Source organism: Aethalodelphis obliquidens, unplaced genomic scaffold (genome assembly GCF_003676395.1).
Source record: "Aethalodelphis obliquidens isolate GAN/ISIS:26980383/991018 unplaced genomic scaffold, ASM367639v1 scaffold82, whole genome shotgun sequence".
NCBI lineage: Eukaryota > Metazoa > Chordata > Mammalia > Artiodactyla > Delphinidae > Aethalodelphis > Aethalodelphis obliquidens.
In genome coordinates, this window is record NW_020838026.1 from 4,156,791 (window position 1) to 4,178,900 (window position 22,110).

Genomic DNA, 22,110 nt, shown 5'->3' on the forward strand with positions numbered 1-22,110 from the left:
CGGTCCGGGAGGATCCCACGTGCCGCGGAGCAGCTGGGCCCATGAGCTGTGGCTGCTGGGCCTGTGCGTCCGGAGCCTGTGCTCCGCAACGGGAGAGGCCACAACAGTGAGGGGCCCGCGTAGCGCAAAAAAAAAAAAAAAAAAAGGCATACTCATATGACAGCTGTCACAATACAATCTAACAAAACTGTTTCAAATGAAGTTAAAGACAACTAAGTGCTACTAGAGCCATCTTACGGAAAAAACCAAATGAACTTTTTGGCCAACCCAATATATGCTGCCCTCAGCTGTGTGCTATGTGTTCTGTGCAGTGCCCTGCATACAGTAATTTAATAAATGTCTGCCAATAATGATGACCATGAAGAACTTCAAATGAACCAGTTACCAGGGAAAGTCTTCAACTCTGGAACAAGTTATATCCAAAGGTTCTTTTAAATGTCAATCTGAGATATCCTACAGCTAAAAGGATAAAAAAGAGATACCTACTGCATACTGTTTGCATTAAAGAAAAATTAGAAATGTAAATTATAAACAAATAAATGACAGAATTAGAAGACTCTTATTTTTACATAAAACCCTGAAAAGATGGGCAAGTTCAAAGATATGCACGTTATTTGCGGGGGCGGGGGGGGCAGTTCTGTCACTAGAAAGCTAATAATTTATACAAATCTCAACTACTTCCAGTGTTTTAGGAAAAAATTATCCTTAAAAACTTAATTCTAGGCACACCGCGGGCGGGCCAGTGAAGCCAGCGGCCCTGGCACGTGATCCGGGACCAGCTTCGTCACTTGGTGGTTCCATCTGTCCGTCCGTCCATGGGTGCCATCATGGCGGACGCAGCCAGTCAGGTGCTCCTGGGCTCTAGTCTCACCATCCTGTCCCAGCCACTCATGTACATGAAGGTGCTCATCCAGGTGGGATATAAGCCTCTTCCTCCAACAACAGAATGAAATATTTTGGGGGCAGCAATTTTATCAGCTTCCTCATCCTCTCATTATGCTCAGCACATTGCAAGCATCAGTGGGAAGCGTGGGTTGTTCACAGGCTTAACTCCAAGACTGTGTTCAGGGGTCCCTGGAACTGTGGTCCATGGTAAAGTTTTACAGCATTACCAGGAGTGTGACAAGGCTGAGGAGTCAGGATCTGGAAATGTACAGAAAGAAGTTTCTTCTTCCTTTGACTGAGTTATCAAGGAGACAACTCGAGAGGTGACGGCTCATTCTGCTGCTACTCTCATCATACATCCCTTCCACGTGATCACTCTGAGATCTGTGGTACAATTCATTGGCAGAGAATCCAAGTACTGTGGATTTTGTGACTTCCTAGCAACTATCTATTGGGAAGAAGCCATCCTAGGATTTTTTGCAGGTCTTTTTCCTCGCCTCCTAGGTGACAGCATTTCTTTGTGGCTCTGTAACTCACTGGCCTACCTCGTCAATACTTATGCACTGGAAGGTGGGGTTTCCACCATGAATGAAATGAAGAGTTATTCCCAAGCTGTCACAGGATTTTTTGCCAGTATGTTGACATATCCCTTTGTGCTTGTCACTAATCTTATGGCTGTCAACAACCGTGGGCTTGCTGGTGGATGCCCTCCCTACTCCCCAGTATATTCTTCTTGGATAGACTGCTGGTGCATGCTACAAAAAGAGGGAAATATGAGCGGAGGAAATAGCTTGCTTTCCCAGAAGGCCCCCTATGAGAAGACTTATTGTTGTGACTTAAGAATGTTAATTTGGGACTTCCCTGGTGGCGCAGTGGTTGAGAATCCGCCTGCCAATGCAGGGGACACGGGTTCAATCCCTGGTCTGGGAAGATCCCACCTGCCGTGGAGCAACTAAGGCGGTGCGCCACAACTACTGAACCTGTGCTCTAGAGCCTGTGAGCCACAACTACTGAGCCCGCGTGCCGCAACTACTGAAGCCCGCATGCCTAGAGCCCGTGCTCCACAACGAGAGAAGCCACCGCACTGAGAAGCCCGTGCACAGCAACGAAGAGCAGCCCCCGCTCACCGCAACTAGAGAAAGCCTGCCCTCAGCAAAGAAGACCCAACACTGCCAAAAAATAAATAGATAAAATAAATAATAAAATTAAAAAAAAAAAAGAATGTTAATTTGAAGATGTGGGGCAGGGACAGTGACATATCTACAGTCCCAGATGCATAAAATTATGGGAGAGAATGTTGATTTCTATACAGTGTGGTGCGTTTTTTAATAATCATTTAATCTTGGGAAAATGGGGGAAAAACCTTAATTCTATCATTTTATAAATATTCCTTAGTTCTTTCTACATAACTGAGCCCACTGTGTGTTCACCTAAGTTCAAAGACTCTAGATCTAGAAAGCACCAAATAAGCACCAACTCCATCAAACCATGTGCTACTCAACAATAAAATAAGGGCAAAATGCAATAAAATATTCAAATTATGGTTCCAATACTGCTGCAAACATCCAACCACTGGCTGGCAGGCAGCATTCTCATTCAATAACTCAAAATATTTGTGCATCAGCTTAAGTACTCCAAATTCAGAGTATGAAAGGCAACTAAAAGTGGTGGAAATTGCATATTTAAAAATGCAGGGAGTTCAAATGCCCCAAACCATGAAGGGTGATTCAATTAAAAGTGATGCTGTAAAATATTTTAATGGCTTGGAAAGCTATTCAATATGTCAAAAGGCAGGAAAACAGCTTATAAACATGTAAGGGGGAATCCATTCTTTCAAAAAACAAAGATGTCCAGAACACAGACTGGGAAAATTTTAAAGTTACTTACCTGGATGGTAAATTACAGTTAATTTCTTTCTGTTTTGTTTTGTTTGTTTTTTAGCTTTACCTGTGTTTTCTAGATTTTTCACGATGACCATATATTTTTTCCTTAACACAGGATACACACTAAGAGTCACCATAATAATCATCTGTAAAAAATCAATTTAGAATCTGTCTTTTTTAATGAAAGGCTGTAAGAAGTAGCAAATAGGTTCCTGAGATGATACGCACTCAAGTCATAACGTACAATGACTGTAAATCTAAGTTCCATGACCTGATAGTGGTTTGGTAGTGGAGAAAGATGGAAAAATAACCTCAGAAGAGTTTTCTCTTTACTTTCTGATTACTAAGAATCACGTACTGCAAATTTTTGCCTAAATGTTGACTGTTTGGTAACTTCTCCATAAACCTTTGGTGGCCCCGTGCTGACCTGAGATATCCCTTCTCCAGGCCTCTGACCAGGCCATCTGTTCTACCAGTTAGCACAAACTTGAGAGCCAATTCATCACTTACTGATTGTGACCTAGGTCAAGTTACTTTATCTGTCCACGCCTTGGTTCCTATGTCTGTAAAACAGGGATAACCATAGTATGTGTCTCAGAAGGTAGTTCAAAGGTTTCAGTGAGTACATGTGAAACATTATACATACTAATTGCACCATAAATATAACTATCACTGTTATTATCACTCCAACCACCACCAGAATCTGCCACTCTATTCCTGCTTGTCTATTCTTCTTCCCCAACTACCTAAAATAAAATAACACAGGTTCTCTCTATAAACTCCCAGTAGATATCTAATTTCAAGGGAATTAATTTCCAGTTATGGTCAACTAGGTAATTCAGACCAACCCTCCTGATGAGGACAGCTAGAAAAGCAACATAAAATATTTTTCAAAAGCACTTAGTTAGAGACTTCCCTAGTGGTCCAGTGGTTAAGACTCTGCGCTCCCAATGCAGGGGGCCTGGGTTTGATCCCTGGTCAGGGAACTAGATCCCACGTGCCGCAAATAAAGATCCCACGTGTCACAATGAAGATCCCACACTCGGCAACAAAGATCCCACGTGTGGCAACTAAGACTCAGCGCAGCCACATAACTAAATACTCTTTAAAAAGCACTTAGTTAAAGGCAGTAGGGACCTAAAAAGACAGGGAAGATTTCCTAGGTCAGTAACCAGAGGAGGATGAAAGTCCAAGGAGATGAATATAGCTCACAGGGCATTTTTTCCTCTGGGGATGATGAAAGATCCTAAAGGGAGTAGCTGAGCAGTGCTTTTAACAGCCTGTAAGGACCAATGGGAAACAGACTGGAGTCCAGGGGCAGGAGGGAGAGAAGAAAGGAAACATACTTGGAAATACACTAGTGGTTTGGAGTTGATACCCCAAGGCAGGCTGAACCTAGAAGGGTAATCCAGAATTGACAGGACTTCACAGAGACTGCAGCTCAACTTCCAATCCTCTCAATCGGTGAAATGAGAGATCCTGGATCTCTAGTTCATCAAACTCCAGGTAGAAGCAAATCAAACATTCTCTGGAGCATAACATTAGCCTAGGCCTTAAATTAATCTATAAGCATTTGTGTAAATAAAACATATGGCTCACAATCAAAAATAACTTGACAAACAAGGAAACAACATAAAATGAATAAATAACCAGCAGAAACAGACAACAGGAAAAGATCCACAGGGACCCCAAACATAGGAATTACCAGACAGAGACTCCAAGTATACTTTTCATGTTCAAAGACACAAAAGACAAAAATTGAGAATTTCATCTCTGATCTAGGTACAATTAAAAAAAACTATTTTAAATTATAAAACTGAAAACCATAACAACTAAAATTAAGAACTCAATGGATGGGACTTCATGGTAGACTAGATATAGCTGGAGAAATCATTAGTAAGCCAAAAGATGGGTCAAAAGAAAAGCTATCAAATGAGGCATGGAAAAACACACAGGACAGAGTAACAGTGTCTACGATGTTTGTTTTTGGAGTCCTAGAGAAAAGAGAAATAGGCAGAAGCAATATTTAAATACTTAAATACTTAGATAATGGCTGATAACTGTCTAAAACTGATGAAAGACATCAAACCACAGATTCAAGGAGCCCTACAAGCCGAAGACAGTCAGCCTTCCATATCCTCAGATTGTGTATCCATGCACCGAAACTACTCAGGGGAAAAAAAATTCAGAAAATTCATAATAGCAAAACTCGAATTTGCCACGGGCCAACTATTTACATAGCATTTACATTATATTTACAACTATTTACATAGCATTTACATTGCATTAGGTATTTTAAGTAATCTAAAGATGATTGCAAGTATACAGGAGGATATTTGACGGTTACATGCAAATACTAGAACCATTTCACATAACAGACTGGAGCATCACAGATTTTGGTATTGGGGGTAGGGGTGTCCTGGAACCAATCCCCCAAGGATGGCAAGGGACTATACATTTTTTAAAAATCCAAACCTAGGTACACAGTAAAATTGCTGAAAATCAGATTCAAAGAGAAAATCTACTAAGTAGTCAGAGATAAGGGACACATTATCTTCAAAGGAACAACAATCTGACAGTTAATTCCAATAAGCTATTGATAATATTGAACACCAAGATATTGACCAGGAATAGAATTAAGAATAAGATCTTTAAAATGATGAAAGAAATTCTATTCCCGATGAACCTATCTTGAAGAAAGACACTAAAACAGGTATTTGGTGAAAGAATATATATCACCAGCCAACCTTAAGAAAATTCTAAAGTGTGTTTTGGAAGACAAAAAATTATCCCAAAATGAAGGTCAGAGATACAAAAGGCAGGAAGAATAACAAAGAGAATATGTAAATCTAAATCAGAGGCTTTCAAACTCACTGCATCTTTGAATCACCGGAGTTTTTTTTTTTTTTTTTTTTTTACATCTTTATTGGAGTATAATTGCTTTACAATGGTGTGTTAGTTTCTGCTTTATAACAAAGTGAATTAGTTATACATATACATATGTTCCCATATCTCCTCCCTCTTGCGTCTCCCTCCTCCCACCCTCCCTATCCCACCTATCCAGGTAGTCACAAAGCACCGAGCTGATCTCCCTGTGCTATGTGGCTGCTTCCCACTAGCTATCTATTTTATGTTTGGTAGTGTATATATGTCCATGCCACTCTCTCACTTTGTCACATATCCTCCCCATATCCCCCTCCCCATATCCTCAAGTCCATTCTCTAGTAGGTCTGTGTCTTTATTCCCGTCTTACCCCTAGGTTCTTCATGACATTTTTTTCCTTATATTCCATATATATGTGTTAGCATACGGTATTTGTCTTTCTCCTTCTGACTTACTTCACTCTGTATGACAGACTCTAGGTCCATCCACCTCACTACAAATAACTCAATTTCGTTTCTTTTTATGGCTGAGTAATATTCCATTGTATATATGTGCCACATCTTCTTTATCCATTCATCTGTGATGGACACTTAGGTTGCTTCCATCTCCTGGCTATTGTAAATAGAGCTGCAATGAACATTTTGGTCCATGACTCTTTTTGAATTATGGTTTTCTCAGGGTATATGCCCAGTAGTGGGATTGCTGGGTCATATGGTAGTTCTATTTTTAGTTTTTTAAGGAACCTCCATACTGTTCTCCATAGTAGCTGTACAAAAATATGGAACGCTTCACGAATTTGCGTGTCATCCTTGCGCAGGGGCCATGCTAATCTTCTCTGTATCGTTCCAGTTTTAGTATATGTGCTGCCGAAGCGAGCACCGGAGGAGTTTTTAAGAAACACTAATGCTTGACACCCTCCCTCAAGAGACCCTGATGAAATCTGTCTGAACTGGAGTGCAGACAATCTGTGTTCTGTAAATGTTCCCCCAGATGATACCAGTGTGCCTCCAAAGTTCATAATCACTGATCTAAATTCATTTGACTGTATAAAACATGGCTTGTATAAGGTCTTCTGGGGTTTAAATGAAATTAACATACGTAACAACAATGGCAAAAATGCTGAGAGGGGTTAAGTAGAGTTAAAGTGTTCTAATAACCTTCTACTGAGCAGGAGGAGGGCAAAAATACCAATTAATACCAATTAAGTGAAAGATATTGAAATGTCTAAAGTAACCACTAAAGGGAAAACAAAAGATTATACAAATATGTTCCAAAGTAATAGGAGAGAGAAGTAAAATAATAACCACCTCCAAAGGAGTTAAATAAGGGAATAAACATAGCAACCTAAATGTTCATTGATAAGTGAATGAATAAAAATAAATGGTGTACACACACACACGAATATTATTTAGCTATGAAAAAGGATATCCTACCATTTGCAACAACAACATAATCCCCTTGAGGGGATTACGCTAAGTGAAATAAGTCAGATGGAGGAAGATAAATACTGTATAATCTCACTTATATGTGGACTCTAAAAACACTGAACTTGTAAATATAGAGAAAAGATCACTCATTGTCAGAGGTGGGAGGTGGGGGTTGAGGAGTGGAGGGCAGGCAAAATATGTGAAGATGGTCAAAAGGTACAAACTTCTAGTTATAATATAAATAAGTCCTGGGGATGTAATGTACAGCATGGTGACTATAATTAATAACACTGTATTGTATATTTTAAAGTTGCTAAGGGAGTTAATCTTAAAAGTTCTCGGGCTTCCCTGGTGGCGCAGTGGTTGAGAGTCCGCCTGCCAATGCAGGGGACGCGGGTTTGTGCCCCAGTCCAGGAAGATCCCACATGCCGCAGAGCGGCTGGGCCCGTGAGCCATAGCCACTGAGCCTGCGCATCCAGAGCCTGTGCTCCACAACGGGAGAGGCCACAACAGTGAGAGGCCCGCGTACCGCAAAAAAAAAAAAAAGTTCTCATCACACACACGAGAAAATATGTAACTATCTGTGGTGATGGATGTTCACTAGTCTTACTGTGATGATCATTTCACAACACATACAAATATCAAATCATTATGTTGTGCACCTGAAACTAATATAATGATGTGTGTCAATTACACTTCAATTTGAAAAAAAAGAAAAAAAAGAAACATAAGAACCAGCAGAGCAAACAAAAAACACTAAATAAGAAGGTAGATGAAAACCCAAATACTTTAGCAATCACATTAAATGTAAATGGACTAAATATTCCAGTAAAAGACAAACACTGTCTCCTAAGTAAACAAAAGAAAAATCAACCATAAACACATCTAAAACACAAAGATGGAAATAGTAGACAAAGTACTGACAAAGGCAAAAACCTTACTGGAGATAACAAGGGAAACTATAACTCTGAGAAGTCCAATTCTTGAGGAATAGATAGCAATTTTAAATCTGTATGCACCTAATGACAGCCTCAAAATAAGCAAAGCAAAACTTGTCAGAATAACAAGGAGAAAAACAACTTTTCCAAAATCACAGTGGGAGATTTTTAACATACCTTTCTCAATAAAAGAAAAAAAGAAGATGTAAAAAATCTTAAGAATAAAGATCTGAACAACATGAAAACAGCATGATCAGAATACATATAAAACATTGGAAGTAACAACTACAGAATAAACATTTTCTCTATGCACACAACAAAAATTCTATCATAAACTAGGTCATAAAGCAAGTCTCAATAAATTTCAAAAACCTGAAATCATACAGACTAATTCTCTGACCACAATGCAGTTAACTTAGAAATAAACAGCAAAAAGACAACCAGATAATCTCCACATCTTTGGAAATTAAGAAGTGTACTTCTAAATTACCTGGGTAAAAAAATTAAATCACAACGGAAAAATCTATTTTTTTACTTGAATGATAATGCAAATATTATATATCAAAACTTGCATGTCGTTTAATGGTACAAATTTGTAAACAGCAGATAAACTCTGGAGATCTAACATTCAGCACAGTGATTACAATCAACATACTGTTTTATAAACTTCAAAGTTGCTAGAAGACTAGATCTTAATAGCTCTCACCACCAAAAAGAAATTATAATTATGTTTGATAGAGGTATTAGCAGCAATGGTACAATGGTAAACATACTGCAATATAAAAATGCATCAAATCAGAACACTGTACACCGTAAACTTACACAATGTTATATTCAATTATATCTCGTTTTTTTAAAATAAAAGGAAAGAAATAAAACTGTCACAATTCACAGAATATACTCAGAAATTTTCAAAATTACAGATAAATTATTAGAATTAGTACACAAGCTTAGCAAGACTGCTGAATACATGATCAATTTGAAAATATCAACTTCATTTCAACAACCACAACAAAATGACAACTTTAAGGTGCCATTTACAATAGCATTTAAAAACATCAAATATCTATATAGATAAATCTAACATAAGATGTACAAGATCTCTATGAAAAAAGCTATAAACACTGAGAGTAATTAGAGAGGACCTAAATAAAGGTATATGCCATGTTTCTGGGTTGGAAGACTCAGTATTGGAAAAATGTCTATTTTTCCCAATTCAACTACAGACTCAATGCAATCGAATCTAAATTCCAACAAGTGTTTTTGGCTAAATGTGGCAAATGTAAATGGAAAGAAAAGGGTTAAAGAATAGTCAAGACATTACTGAAGACAACCAAGGCAGAAGGGCTTGCTCTAGTAGTTATAAAACCTTGTTATAGGGACTTCCCTGATGGCACAGTGGTTAAGAATTCGCCTGTCAATTCCAGGACATGGGTTCAAGCCCTGGTCCGGGAAGATCCCACATGCCATGGAGCAACTAACCCCGTGCGCCACAACTACTGAGCCTGCACTCTAGAACCTGAGAGCCACAACTACTGAGCCCGCGCGCCATAACTACTGAAGCCTGTGCTCCTAGAGCCTGTGCTCCACAAGAGAAGCCACCGCAATGAGAAGCCTGTGCACTGCAACAAAGAGTAGCCCCAGCTCGCCACAACTAGAGAAAGCCCGCACACAACAACAAAGACCCAACACAGCCAAAAAATATAAATAAATAAATAAATAAAATTATTTAAAAAACAAAAAAACCTTATTATAAAGTACAGTCATTAAGACAGAGTGGACTTGGTACAGGGATAGAGAAGAGATCAATGGATTAGGAGAGCCCAGAAATAGACTCACCCATACAGAGATATTAATTAACAACAAAGGTGGCATGGGAGAACAGAAGGGAAAGGAGACCTTTACAATAAATGGTGCAAGTTGGATAGCCATACGGAAAAAAAAAGAATAATAAAAAGACCAATACTTCATATCTACACAACAATCAGTTCCAGGTAAACTGTAGCTCCAAATGTGACAGGCAAAACAAAAGGCCCCTAGTAGGCAACAGGAGAATAACTATGTCCTCAGGGTGGGGAAAACTTCTCACGTGGGACACAAAAAGCACCTACCATAATTTAAAAAAATAAAACTGACAAATTAGACATTAAACTTAAGAACTTCCTCTAAAGACATCATTAGGAATAGTGTAAAAAGGCAAGCAGCAGAGAGAACAGTATTATCTCAATAGCCTCAAACCAGAAACATTCCAAATGTCCATCAACAGTAGAACAAATTGTGGTTTCTTCATACGTTGGAATACTATACAGCTGTGGAAACAAGCGAACCACAGCTATGCTCATCAATCCAAATGACCCTCAAAAACATGCTCAGTGAAAGAAGCCACATACTCAGTATATACTGAAAGATTCCATTTCTATAAAGCGAGAAAACAGGAAAAACTAAACTACAGTGTTTAGGGATGAACGCTTGGGTGGTAAAACTATAAAAAAGAAAAGCAAGACATAATCACCACAGAAGTTGGGATAATAGTTGGGGGAGAGGGAGGGGGACGGAGAAGTGGGGGACGGGAATGTTCTATTTCTTGACCTTGGCAGTGGTCACACGAGTATGTTTTACGAAAATACATTGAGCTGTAACTTTTTTTCCTTTGTGTATTTAAATTTTTAAAAGCTCAAAAAATTCCAGGCTTGCGATGTGGGTGGAGAGGGCTGCAATGCTGCCTTGAGTGCTTGGCACCTTCATGAGCACAGGGCTACCCTTACTTTCAGTTCAAATATCTTAGCATTGTTACCTTCTAAAATCACCCTGATATGCTCGAACAACTAGCACTCTGCACTGACAAATATTTATTACAACTCTAAGAGCCTGGGTAAGTTTCTTTGGAATCCAGAGAGATGAAAGGGGTCTCTCTCAACACGAAAACATGAGTGGGAATGCTGAATTCCCAACTCAAGGTAAGAGTTACTTCTGGAAAGGAAGGTTAATGGAATGGGGGAAAGTTCAAAGGAGGCCTAACAATGTTTTATTTCTCTACTGATGATGTTTTAGTTTTTTTTTAAAAAAAAAAAAACCAGGCTAAAGCAAATACAGAACGTGCTAAAATTCAACAAAACCGGGTGGTGGATATGAGTATCTTTCATATATTTACTACACTATGTTGGTCATATTCATAATTAAAGGGTCCTATACTCTTCACACTCTTACTGGCTCATTTCTCCAGGTAAAAATTCTGCTTCAGCCTAGGTAAGTCATCTATTTAGCCTTCCAGAGCCAATGTATAAAAATCTGACAATGCTTACATTCTTCACCAACACTAAATCCCATGTCTTCTTCTTCTCTAGGCTAATTACCTCCTTTACAAATTTTCACATACTTCTCCATTCCTGCCTTTCTGTTCTGGATGGCAATATCCCTCAAAAGGACGTGCCGAGATCCTGATAAATCACCTGAGAGGTTCCTTTGAGGTCTCAATTTCACCGGCAAACCTTTAACTCACAGATCATTTAGGTAAGAATAAATTCATTCTTTTTCTTTCCAGCCAGCTTAGCTATATAACCTCCCAAACAGATAATGACCTGGTAGCAGACGTTGGGTTGCTATCTACCCAACATCCACAGCCCGCTTTTCCAACAGAACCCAGTGTGCAGTCTAAGCCTATCACAGCACCACCATCCCCTCCCCACCCATGACTGGTGAGGCTGGAAGCACCTGATATAATTCTGTACAGTAAGACTTGAGGGGTCTTGTGCTGATGTGCTCTGAGAAAGCCCCACAATCCCCTGGACGTTATCAAATCAAAGCACGTGCTCTGAAACTGCAACAGCCATTCTGCAGCCACAGGAGGCGTGAGGCTGAGGAAGGCAGAGTAGAAAGGTTGTGCTGAGCTGTTCAATTAACGCACACCACAGGTGCCCCACTCCAAATGCTGATTGACTTTTTTCTGGACCACAATCTTATTCCAGTCATATTGGTTACTGTGCCAGCCTCTGCCTAATAGTTTGTCTATCAACTAGGCCAGTGATCATAAATCTGGTGCCAGTAACCTTTTCTCTTCCAAATAATCCCATACACTGATTTTGGTAAGATTCCCCACAAGTGGTCACCGTTTCTTTCCTTAAAATTTGTTATCAGAATACAAAGATAGGGACTTCCCTCGTGGCGCAGTGGTTAAGAATCCGCCTACCAATGCAGGGGACATGGGTTCCAGCCCTGGTGCGGGAAGATCCCACATGCCGTGGAGCGCCACAACTACTGAGCCTGCGCTCTAGAGCCCGCAAGCCACAACTACTGAGCCCACGTGCTGCAACTACTGAAGCCCGCGTGCCTGGAGCCCATGCTCCGCAACAAGAGAAGCCACCGCAATGAGATGCCCGCGCACCGCAAAGAAGAGTAGCCCCCGCTCGCCGCAACTAGAGGAAGCCCGCGCGCAGCAACAAAGACCCAACGCAGCCAAAAAAAAAGAGAGAACTTGCATGTTATATTAAAAAGCATTAGACGTTTTTTAAAACCTATGGAAAATGTAAAAAGGCCAAGTCCCCTATAATTACATCCTTCAAAGATAACCACTGTTAGCAGTTTGCCGTATATTGATTCATGATAATATTACAACATCTATGAAATTAGTTCTTTTAAAGAAAATATTCACATCAGGTTTTTTGATAGTGGAGAAAACAGGTAGACCGGAGTAGAAAGAAATCTGCAACCAAAACACCCTGATATAGAAGAAAGAGCGCACGACAGACTCAGAATACGACCGACCAATTTTCACCCTGGCCCTGCTGCACTGCCTTGAACCCTCCGCCTCACCCGACTCCCATTTTAGGTATGGATACGAATACCTACTTCACCAGACTTTTGGGGGCTTACATAAGATAATGTCCCCAAATGAGTTCTGTTGCCTTTTTGTTTACTGGAGTTTGTTTTTCTCTACCTGCACATAAAAATCCCCTGGGGAGCCTGTGACAATGAGAATCCCAGATATCCTCAATGAGAATCTCTGGGCATAGGGCCTGGAAATCACATCACGCAAGTGCACTGCAGAGGAAAAGGCCCCACGCACAGTTGCTTTTATTACTGCACTGTTCAGCATCTAACACAGAACCTGGTAGCAGTGTTCAACAAACACTAATGGGATGAATAACAAATGAAAAGTTGTATTTTAAAAATAGATTATAGTTATGTTTCAAAAAGTTTCATTAAAAAAAGCCTTATGATGCTTATGTAAGAAAATTTCTCTCAGCAATAAAGTAGTTATTAGTTGTACTTGATACAAAGGACTGGAACTTGTTTCTATTTGAATGCGCCTACATGGTTCACTTTCCATCCTAGGACATAAATCAAGGTACACTATATGAAATTTAATTAAGAGTCAAGGTAATCTAGTTTATCTCACTAAAAAAACAACTCATGAAAATTGGATTATGGGTGATTTTGAATTCTCAAATGGCCTCCCTCCACAGACTTTACAGTTACTGTACAAAAATTTATCCCTACTTTTATCACACAGAAAACTATTTTCTTTCAGTAGTTCATTTTAGAACAATTCAAAATACTAATTGTTAGGTACCAGCTTCAATACGCAATTTATGTGTCACTTTGATAAAAATGTATGTACCTGAGAGCTCTAGGAGGATACACACCACACCAAAACGTTTACAGTGAGATTTCCCTGGACAACACAATCTCAGATTATTTTTCATTTCTTACTGTTCAAATGCATTTTAAATTTTTACAATGAATATGCACTCCCTATGTAATTTTTCTTATTTAAAAAAAAATGCAAAAGCCCAAGAATTCAGTAAGAGAAATATAATTAAGGAATCCTGAAAGGTTTTTAAGTTTTGATTTTCCAGAGTTGAAACAATATCAGATAAGTTAAAAATACGATTTTTATATTTGGAAAAAAATTAACCCTTCACATATTATTGCCAAGAATTCTAAAGCTCTTTAACATACAAACAAACAAAAAACATGTTTTCAAATGCTATGAAGGACATTATTGGTTCAACTGGCAAAATGGAATACAGACAGCAGACTTGATCAAAGTATTGTATCAAAGTTAAATTTCTTTAAGCTGATAACTGTACTAAGCTTATGTAGGACAACTTCCTCGGTTCTTAGGAAATACTCACTGAAGTTTTCAGGGGTAGATGGACATGATGTATGCAACCTGCTCTCAAAACGGTTCAGCAAAAAATACGTAATAACAAAATGAATGAAAAAGCAAATGCTGAATAGGAGAAATGTTAAATTGATGAATCTGGGTAAAGGGTATAAGAGCTGTTTGTACAATTTTTATAATTTTTTGTAAGCTTGAAGTTATTTCTAAATAAAAATTCTAATTGAAAAAAGTAACAGAAAAATATTCAAAATTGTTCTTAAGATCATACTGGACCAACTTTAAGCAAGACTTTATTGGGGGAAAAAATAGCAACGTATTTAAAAATTGTGCTCATAAAAACACTCACGCAGCACCAACCTTAAGCAAGAAATTAAATTAGTATTGTCCAGTAGATATGAGTTGCATATGTTGTATTTTCTAGAAGACACATTAAAATTAGAAGAAACAGGTGAAACTAATTTTAATATATTTTACTTAGCCGATGTGTAAAATATTATCATTTCAATACAATCAATATGAAAATTATAAATGAGTTATTTTACAAGTTTTTTCATACTAAGTCTTCAAAATTTGGTGTGCATTTTACACCTACAGTACACCTCAATTCAGATGCTAAATTTTCACAAGAAATACTGGATCTGCATTTAGATTTCATAAAATGTATCAAATAGTTTAAAAAGCAGACTCATACCAAGTTGTTTCAAACACAGATAAATGTTTTCCAATCACCGAATAGAGTATTTGTTTTTAAATATAAATTAGCTAAAATTAAATAAAATGGAAAGTTCATTCCTCAATCACAATAGCCACACTGCAAGTGGCTACACTGTGGGACAGCCCAGCTTTAGAGGATGAAACAAAAGCCTGCGAGAGGAGGGCCTGATTCGCCAAAACTCTGCTCATCACATTTATCAAACGATTTTTACATGGTTATGAGGTTAACAGGCTGATGTTCCTATCAGAGGCATTGGTATCTGTCCAGGTCATAAAGTGACATCCCCTCCACCACCCATCAGAAATATCAGCACAAAGCTTCTTGGTCCTCTGCCTCAGACATCATACATTGAGTTTCCTGAAAATTGACTATCAAAGGGCCCATTTTAAAATGTGGTGGAATGAACTGGCTCTCAGAAGCCTCAAGGTCCACTGTACAGAGTGCAGAATTTCAGCACAAATACCATCTGAGAATCCCACATGGGAGCAGGCCCACGACTGAACTTGTCTCAGATTTAACAGAGGAAGTGACCCTGAGTACAGAGACTTTTTTTCTTTTAAACAGGTGTAAGAGATTAATTCAGTCAACACCAAGCAACACTCAAGACTGGCCAATCAATAATTCTGTGCCAAGCAATTTGATCAGGGATTTGGCTAGAATCCTCTTGGCTCATCTCAATAAGGACCATCCCAAAGCGAATCCTGATTTAGGCCATTCTCATCTACATCAAGGCTTAGGCAGTCCTTTGCCTGAAAGCAAATAAACTAAATCAAATTATATACATATGAAGGAAATGCTGCCTCTTGGACAAAAGGAAAAACCATTTGAAAGGTAATTTAGCAAGTATGGGCAAAAACACAGTTCCAAAGAAGAGAAGTTTCATAACACAGCATTCAAAAACCATTTTAGGGAAATGTCTAATGCCTACTTTCTGTCTAGCCAGACTTTCCGATTGAACAATGATGTGGGTAATAATCAAATTTAATCCACAACAGCTAATTCTGATATTGTTCATTTCTCTTTCTCTGCAGGCATCAAGTATTAATATTCCATTTAAACCTGAAAGGAAGATGTACTTTAAAATTGATGGACCCTTCTTTGTGAATTCACTAGTGCCTGAAGTTACTCATACCTCTGGGAAGTGAGGTAAAAGTGTGAACAATGGTTTTTGACATCCTGACCTAAGAGTTAAATTCTATGTTCCATACAAAATCTTCTTCCTTCCCCTCCCATCCCAATGATCTAGCTTGCTTCCCTGCGACACCATATTGGGGACCACAGATATAAATCCAACTAACCACTGTGTGGTAACGAAAATAATCCTAATCTAAAAGCATGCGTATTATAAACATTAACTATTTCTACTTAAAACTTCTCCCCCCCCGGCCCCCCAAGAATCAAAGCTTTAAGCAGGATGAATACAAACGTTTTAAGCCGTTCCATCGGAGGTTCGTTCTTGATCAGATTTATTCTAATCGTGGAAATATTTACACGTTCTGCAGAAGAACACGTTCTAACTGCAGGTTTTTATTAGAAACTTCTCAGTCAATGCCTAGGTAATCAAATCCAGTCTCACTTCTCTCTGAAATTAGCCAACCACGCAGAAATCCATTGTAATTTTTAAAATAGCGAAGAGGGGAAATAAACTACACACCCGAAACATTCCAGTCCGACAGTTCAAGCACTATTTCGAGAAGGCAAGTAAAATTAAAGTCCCACGTCTCCCTCAGGAACAGAAAGGTTTCTGGGAAGCGGCCACGTCCAGGCCACCCTGCAGGACCCACGGACCTCAGCAACCCCGCCTGTCCCCGCGGCCCGACCCCAGCGAATCACCCAGGAGCCCAGGCGCTGGAACATCCTCCCGGCACAGAGATGGCACGGGGTTATCAGGTGCAGAAAAACTACTTACACCAAAAAAGTACGATTAGACAAGAGTTTTTACAACGTTTTCACGGGTACCGCGTCCCTGCTCGCTGAAACCCACCACAAAAGGGAACAACACCAGCAGCAGAGAAGGGTTTCCCCTTGTTTATTGGACTCGGGCAAACGGCTATATTTAACAATTCCTCCCGAAGGCCCGATGCCAGCGCGCAGGATCTGGAGCGGGAGGCACACAGGCAGGAGAGGGCACACCCGCTGCGGGGTGCGGAGCTTCTCCGGTGCAGCCCAAGAGGCGCTCGCCCCGCACCGCGGCACTCCCCCGGCGCCGAGCCGGGACGCCCGCATCCCCGCGGCTCGGCCCACCTCGCCAACAAAGGCCGCATCCGCCGCTCCCCGGTGGGAAGCTCCGGCCCCCCGCGTGGAGCGCGCTGCCCGCCCCAGCCCGGGGCCAGGGTCTGCACAGCCGCCCCCGGAGCGAGCCCAGCCGCACCGGGTCTCGGGCTGCGGGCCGCCCCGGGGCGCACGGCAGAGGCTCGCGTGGTCCCGGGGGAGGGCGGGGTGGGCGTCTGGGCCGCGCGGGGTCCCCAGAGAATGTGGCGCCGCCGCGGGCGGGATGGGGGCTGGGGCGGCCGAGGCTGCCCGCCGCCCCCCGCAACCCCGATGCCTTTCATTTGGCCTCTGCGGCGTCGGAGGCAGCCCGACCTCCAGCGCTAAGCGCTGCGCCAAGCAGGAGCGGGCGGGGGAGGCGCCCCAGACCCGCTGCAGAGCCGGACCACCCCCACCGCCCCCACGCGACGCGCTCCCCACCCGGCCCGAACCCCACGGCCCGCCCGCCAGCAGGCCGCGCTCCCTCGCAGGCGCAGGAAAAAGGGCTCGGGCGCTCGCCCGGTGCCCACCTCAATGTAGCCGGCCAGAGCCGCGGCGGGTGCCGTGAGCCCGAGCAGCAGCAGGACCAGGAGTTTGCCCGTGGCCGCGGCGGCCGCGGTCCCGGTGGCCGCCATCCCTCGCCGGGTCGCTCTAGCGCTCGGCGCTCAAGCTCACACACTCGGACTCAGGAGCTCTCCCCACCACGACCCAGAAGCATCTGAAGCCCGTTCGCCGCCGCCCCGGGGGATTTACACCGACCGGAACTGACTTCACGAAACCACGCCCTCCATATCCAGCGCCCAATGCCGGCCCGCAGAACCGCCGCAAGACACCGCCCCTTGTTCAGCCCAGATCCAACCAGGGGACGGAAGGGCCCGCACCTCCCGCCGCCGCAGCCGTGCTCCCCCGCCAGGCCCCGCCCCCAGCCGCTGACGCCCCGCCCCCGCCGGGACCCCGAGGCCCAGAGACGCGGGGGTGTACGCGGGGGTGTGCGCAGGGTGGGTGGGGGCCCGCAGCTCGGCCCGGGCGGGGGCGCGCTTCGGCCTCTGGAACCGTGCACGGTTGTCTGCCCGCAATGCGACCGTCTGTTCGCCTCCAGCGGCCTGATACGGACACGCCCCACTCCCCGCCCCTGCGGGGTATTTTCCAGATTCCTCTGGGTACCGCCCTCTATGGGGTTCTGAAAATGATTTTATTAAAAACAGGATAAAAAAAAAAACTGGATGAATTGTTCCGAGTCCAGCCAGGTTTGCAGAAGGCCCTCCCCCCGGGCAGAGGAAGGACTGCCATGAGGCAGCTTTCCTCTGCTTCGACCCCGCGCAGGGCGCGCCCCTTCCCAGCGCGCTGCCAGCCCGGAGCCTGCTTCGCCCTTTCCTCGCCGCTCCGCCCGGCCGTGTTTCCACGCTTTTGACCTCTGTTTCTTAGGCCTCATCCGTCCTGTTCCTTACCAGTGGCCACTAGAGCCCGGGATAGCTTCCTCCCACTGGAGACCAGTAGTGCAAGGGAAACATTGACCTCAAAGCCCAGGTCCCCTTCCTCGTGTATTTTAGGAAAAGATCATTTTTCTTTTTTTCTCCAGTTTAAGATCACTAGCAAGAGACCTGCTTCTCTCTGCCTTCTTGCTCTGCTGCGTTTCCACTTTCAGTCGGGAAACATTCTGCTGCCCTGGTTCACAGCTGGCACGGCCTCGCCGCGGCTGGGGCGCCTCCGGCTTTGTTTCCTTTCAATAGACTTGAGATTTATGGACCACCCTCTCCATAGTCCTTGCTAGTTTCCAGATGAATAAAGAGCAGGGTCTCTACCCCAGGAAACAGACAGTAAAAACGGAGACACAGCGTCCACGGAGTACACACAGAGTGCGGCAACGAGGAGAACGCTGGATTTTCCAGCGCCACTGCGTGATGTGCCCATTCCTGTGGTTGAACAGGCTCTACCCCATTCCCCAGAGGCAGCCCTCACCTTTCCACTGCAGAGCTCTCCCCATGCCTGCACTGTCCTCGCTCCAATATTTACCTGCTGAAAACCTTTTCATCTTCCTCTGCTCGGTTGGAGGTAAAATCATCTGCTTCTGAATACCCGGAGCGCTATTCCCCACTCTGGCACTTGCTGCCCTAGTTATTTCCAAAGCTCTCCTGCCACTGACAAGGCATGGGTATGTAATACTGAAGGGCCCCTCACCCCGGACACCCCAACACATGTTTGTGCAGCGTCACTGAAACCAGTTCTACTGGGTTCTGGTCCTAGTTCAGCGGTTGCTGTGGACTGAAGTGTATCCTCTCCAACATTCACATCTGTTGAAGCCCTGACCCCCAATATGATGGTATTTGGAGATGGGGCCTTTGGGAGGTAATTAGGATTAGATGAGGTCATGAGGGTGGGGGCCCTCAAGAGGGGATTAGTGCCCTTATAAGAAGAGACCAGAGAGCTTGTTTCCACCATCCACCCACCCCCATCCACACGAGGACACAGAGAGAAGGCCAGGAAGAGAGCCCTCATCATTGGGAAACCAAGCTGGCCAGCACTGTGCTCCTGGACTTCTCAGCCTCCAGAATTGTCAGAAAGAAAGTCCTGTTGTTTAAACCACCCAGTCTGTGGTATTTCGTTATGGCAGCTGGAGCTGACTGGCGTAGCTGTATAACTATGGGCAAGCCCTTCATCAAGTGGACTATCTTTCCTCCCCTGACAAATGTAAATATTAAAAACCTGTCTTACTTTACCAATTTGTGTGATTCAATGAAAAATGAATGTACAATAGAGAAAAGCATGAAGTGCAATTTTCTGTGAAAATATGCACGAAACAGTACCAAGTGACTGTGAAAGTCCTAATTCTGTTGTGGAGCCTTGGATGTGTCCTACAGACCCTCTGGGACCTGTTTCCTTGCCCACAAAATCAGGGACTCAACTCAGGGATGTCTAAATTTCTATGAATCTAAATGCTAAGAGAAAAGCAAGTGAAATTCCCTAGGTTCAGAGCAGTGCCCCAATATTCATGCTTTTGGGACTGTGTATGCAAGGCTGAACTCTAATATCATGGAATAGGGCAAGGAAATGTAGAAAAATGACCTGGGGGTTTTCTATCTAAAATTATTTATGTCCAGGGGACTTCCCTGGTGGCTCAGTGGTTAAGACTCCATGCTTTCAATGCAGGGATCATGGGTTTTATCCTGGTCAGGAAACTAAGATCCCACATGAAATAAATAAATTAAATTAAATTAAATTAAAACCTTAATATGTTTCAATTAATTAATTAAAATAGGTCCTGAAAGACGTTTATTTGCATTTTCAGGTCACTGAAGGATCATTAATAAAAGTTTGTTGCCCTATTCATCAATGTTCTTGACTTTAAAGTGTTACTTTCTTTTTATTAAGTGACACTCACAGGAGCATACTTAGTCTTGCAGTTCTCAGACAATGATTTTTCATCCTAAACATGTTCACGTCAGTGACCAAGTCATTTGAAGAGTACTATGTTTTCACTTCATTACCCTTTGTTCACAAAAGGAAAAGGCCTAAAATAACCTCCTGTTTCTCCTCTCTTCTTAAGAATCAGACTTTCTCGTAAAAGAGTTATCTTTCACGTACACTTAAGATGTGTGCATTTCATTGTTGGGGAAAAAAAGTAGTTTATGTCCCTAAATGTATCCTTATATGAGCAGCACCCACTCATCCATTTGACACTTATTCAGGTGAGTTAAATCCAGGTACAGCAGCTGCTCCCAAATCAGGATGCTTTTCAAAATCAACTAAGAAGTTTTATAAAAAGGCAAATTCTTAAGCTCCTACCTTGGAAATTTTGAATCACTAAGACTAAGGTGACATAAGGAATTCAATATACATTTTTTTTAAAGCTGTCCAGGGAATTCTAATCCACTAATACTTCTGAGAGCTTGATTCTTGAAAATCATGGGTCAGTAAAACAAAATTTTTAAAATTGGAGCAGCATTTAAAGTTACCAGTGTTTCCAGACATAGACAACAGACTTATGGTTGCCAAGGGGGAGGGAGGGTGGGGGAAGGATGGATTAAGAATTTGGGATTAGCAGATGCAAACTATTATATGTAGAATGGATAAACAACAAGGTCCTACTGTACAGCACAGGGAACTATATTCAGTAGCCTATGACAAACCATAAAAAAGAATGTATACATATGTATAACTGAAATCACTTTGCTGTACAGCAAAAACTAACACAACATTGTAAATCAACTATACGTCAATTAAAAAATAAAAAAATTACCAGTGTTTTAGTTTTCTAAATAAAACATTGACACAACTGTGTGTTGTCACCACTGTTTCATTAAAGAAAGAACATTTAACAACAACAAAAAGTAAGAATGGTCATCATTTTACAATTTAAAAGACAGATACAACGTAAATTTTTGACAACTTACTACACTGCATTTTTCTCATCACAAATCAGAATGGTGAATACTTTATAATGGAATGGTCCTGTTCTAATGCAGGTGTTGGAACAATGTAGTATGGGACATGAATATGAACTGGTTATAAGCTTGGCCTTGGCTTATAACTGGTAGCCTTTAAATATACCATACCCAGAATGTATCCTCTCACCGCCAAACCCACCACATCATCCATGACTGACTCAGCACTTAAGACTTGGTTCCAGTATCACCTGCTCATGGAAGTTTTCTGCTCTCCCTCTTCTCCAAGGCTGAGCTGATACACCTCCTTTGTGTTCCCCCAGAACATTCTGTACATAACTCTGACACACTGTTTGTAAACTAAACGTTAGTGATTTATTTTCTTTCTTTTTTTTTTTTTTTTCCGGAGCGCGGGCCTCTCACTGTTGTGGCCTCTCCCGTGTGCGGAGCACAGGCTCCGGACGCGCAGGCTCAGCGGCCATGGCTCATGGGCCCAGCTGCTCCGCGGGACGTGGGATCTTCCCGGACCGGGGCACGAACCCGTGTCCCCTGCATCGGCAGGCGGACTCTCAACAACTGCGCCACCAGGGAAGCCCAGTGATCTATTTTCTTTATTGTCTCCTTAA

The 22,110-nt window shown here is 42.2% G+C and overlaps 1 protein-coding gene, 1 non-coding gene and 1 pseudogene across 7 annotated transcripts in view; 1 reads left to right on the forward strand and 2 right to left on the reverse strand.

Annotated features, from left to right (window-relative positions):
• Window positions 1–17,818, reverse strand: part of APLP2 (amyloid beta precursor like protein 2) — a 71,874-nt gene extending 54,056 nt beyond the window's left edge. For 4 of the 6 annotated variants that reach the window (XM_027092904.1, XM_027092903.1, XM_027092901.1 and 1 more), the window contains exon 1: window positions 17,633–17,818. In XM_027092904.1, coding sequence (XP_026948705.1) covers window positions 17,633–17,737 — 105 coding nt within the window. In that variant the 5' untranslated portion in view covers window positions 17,738–17,818. The remainder of the gene's footprint in view (window positions 1–17,632) is intronic. The other 2 variants (XM_027092905.1, XM_027092902.1) reach the window with 1 other exon arrangement.
• Window positions 676–17,450, forward strand: LOC113612763 (mitochondrial carrier homolog 2 pseudogene; annotated as a pseudogene).
• On the reverse strand, window positions 6,424–6,530 carry LOC113612828 (U6 spliceosomal RNA). The gene has a single exon (XR_003429983.1). It is a non-coding gene; the product is annotated as a U6 spliceosomal RNA (small nuclear RNA).
• Window positions 17,819–22,110: the final 4,292 nt, after the last annotated feature.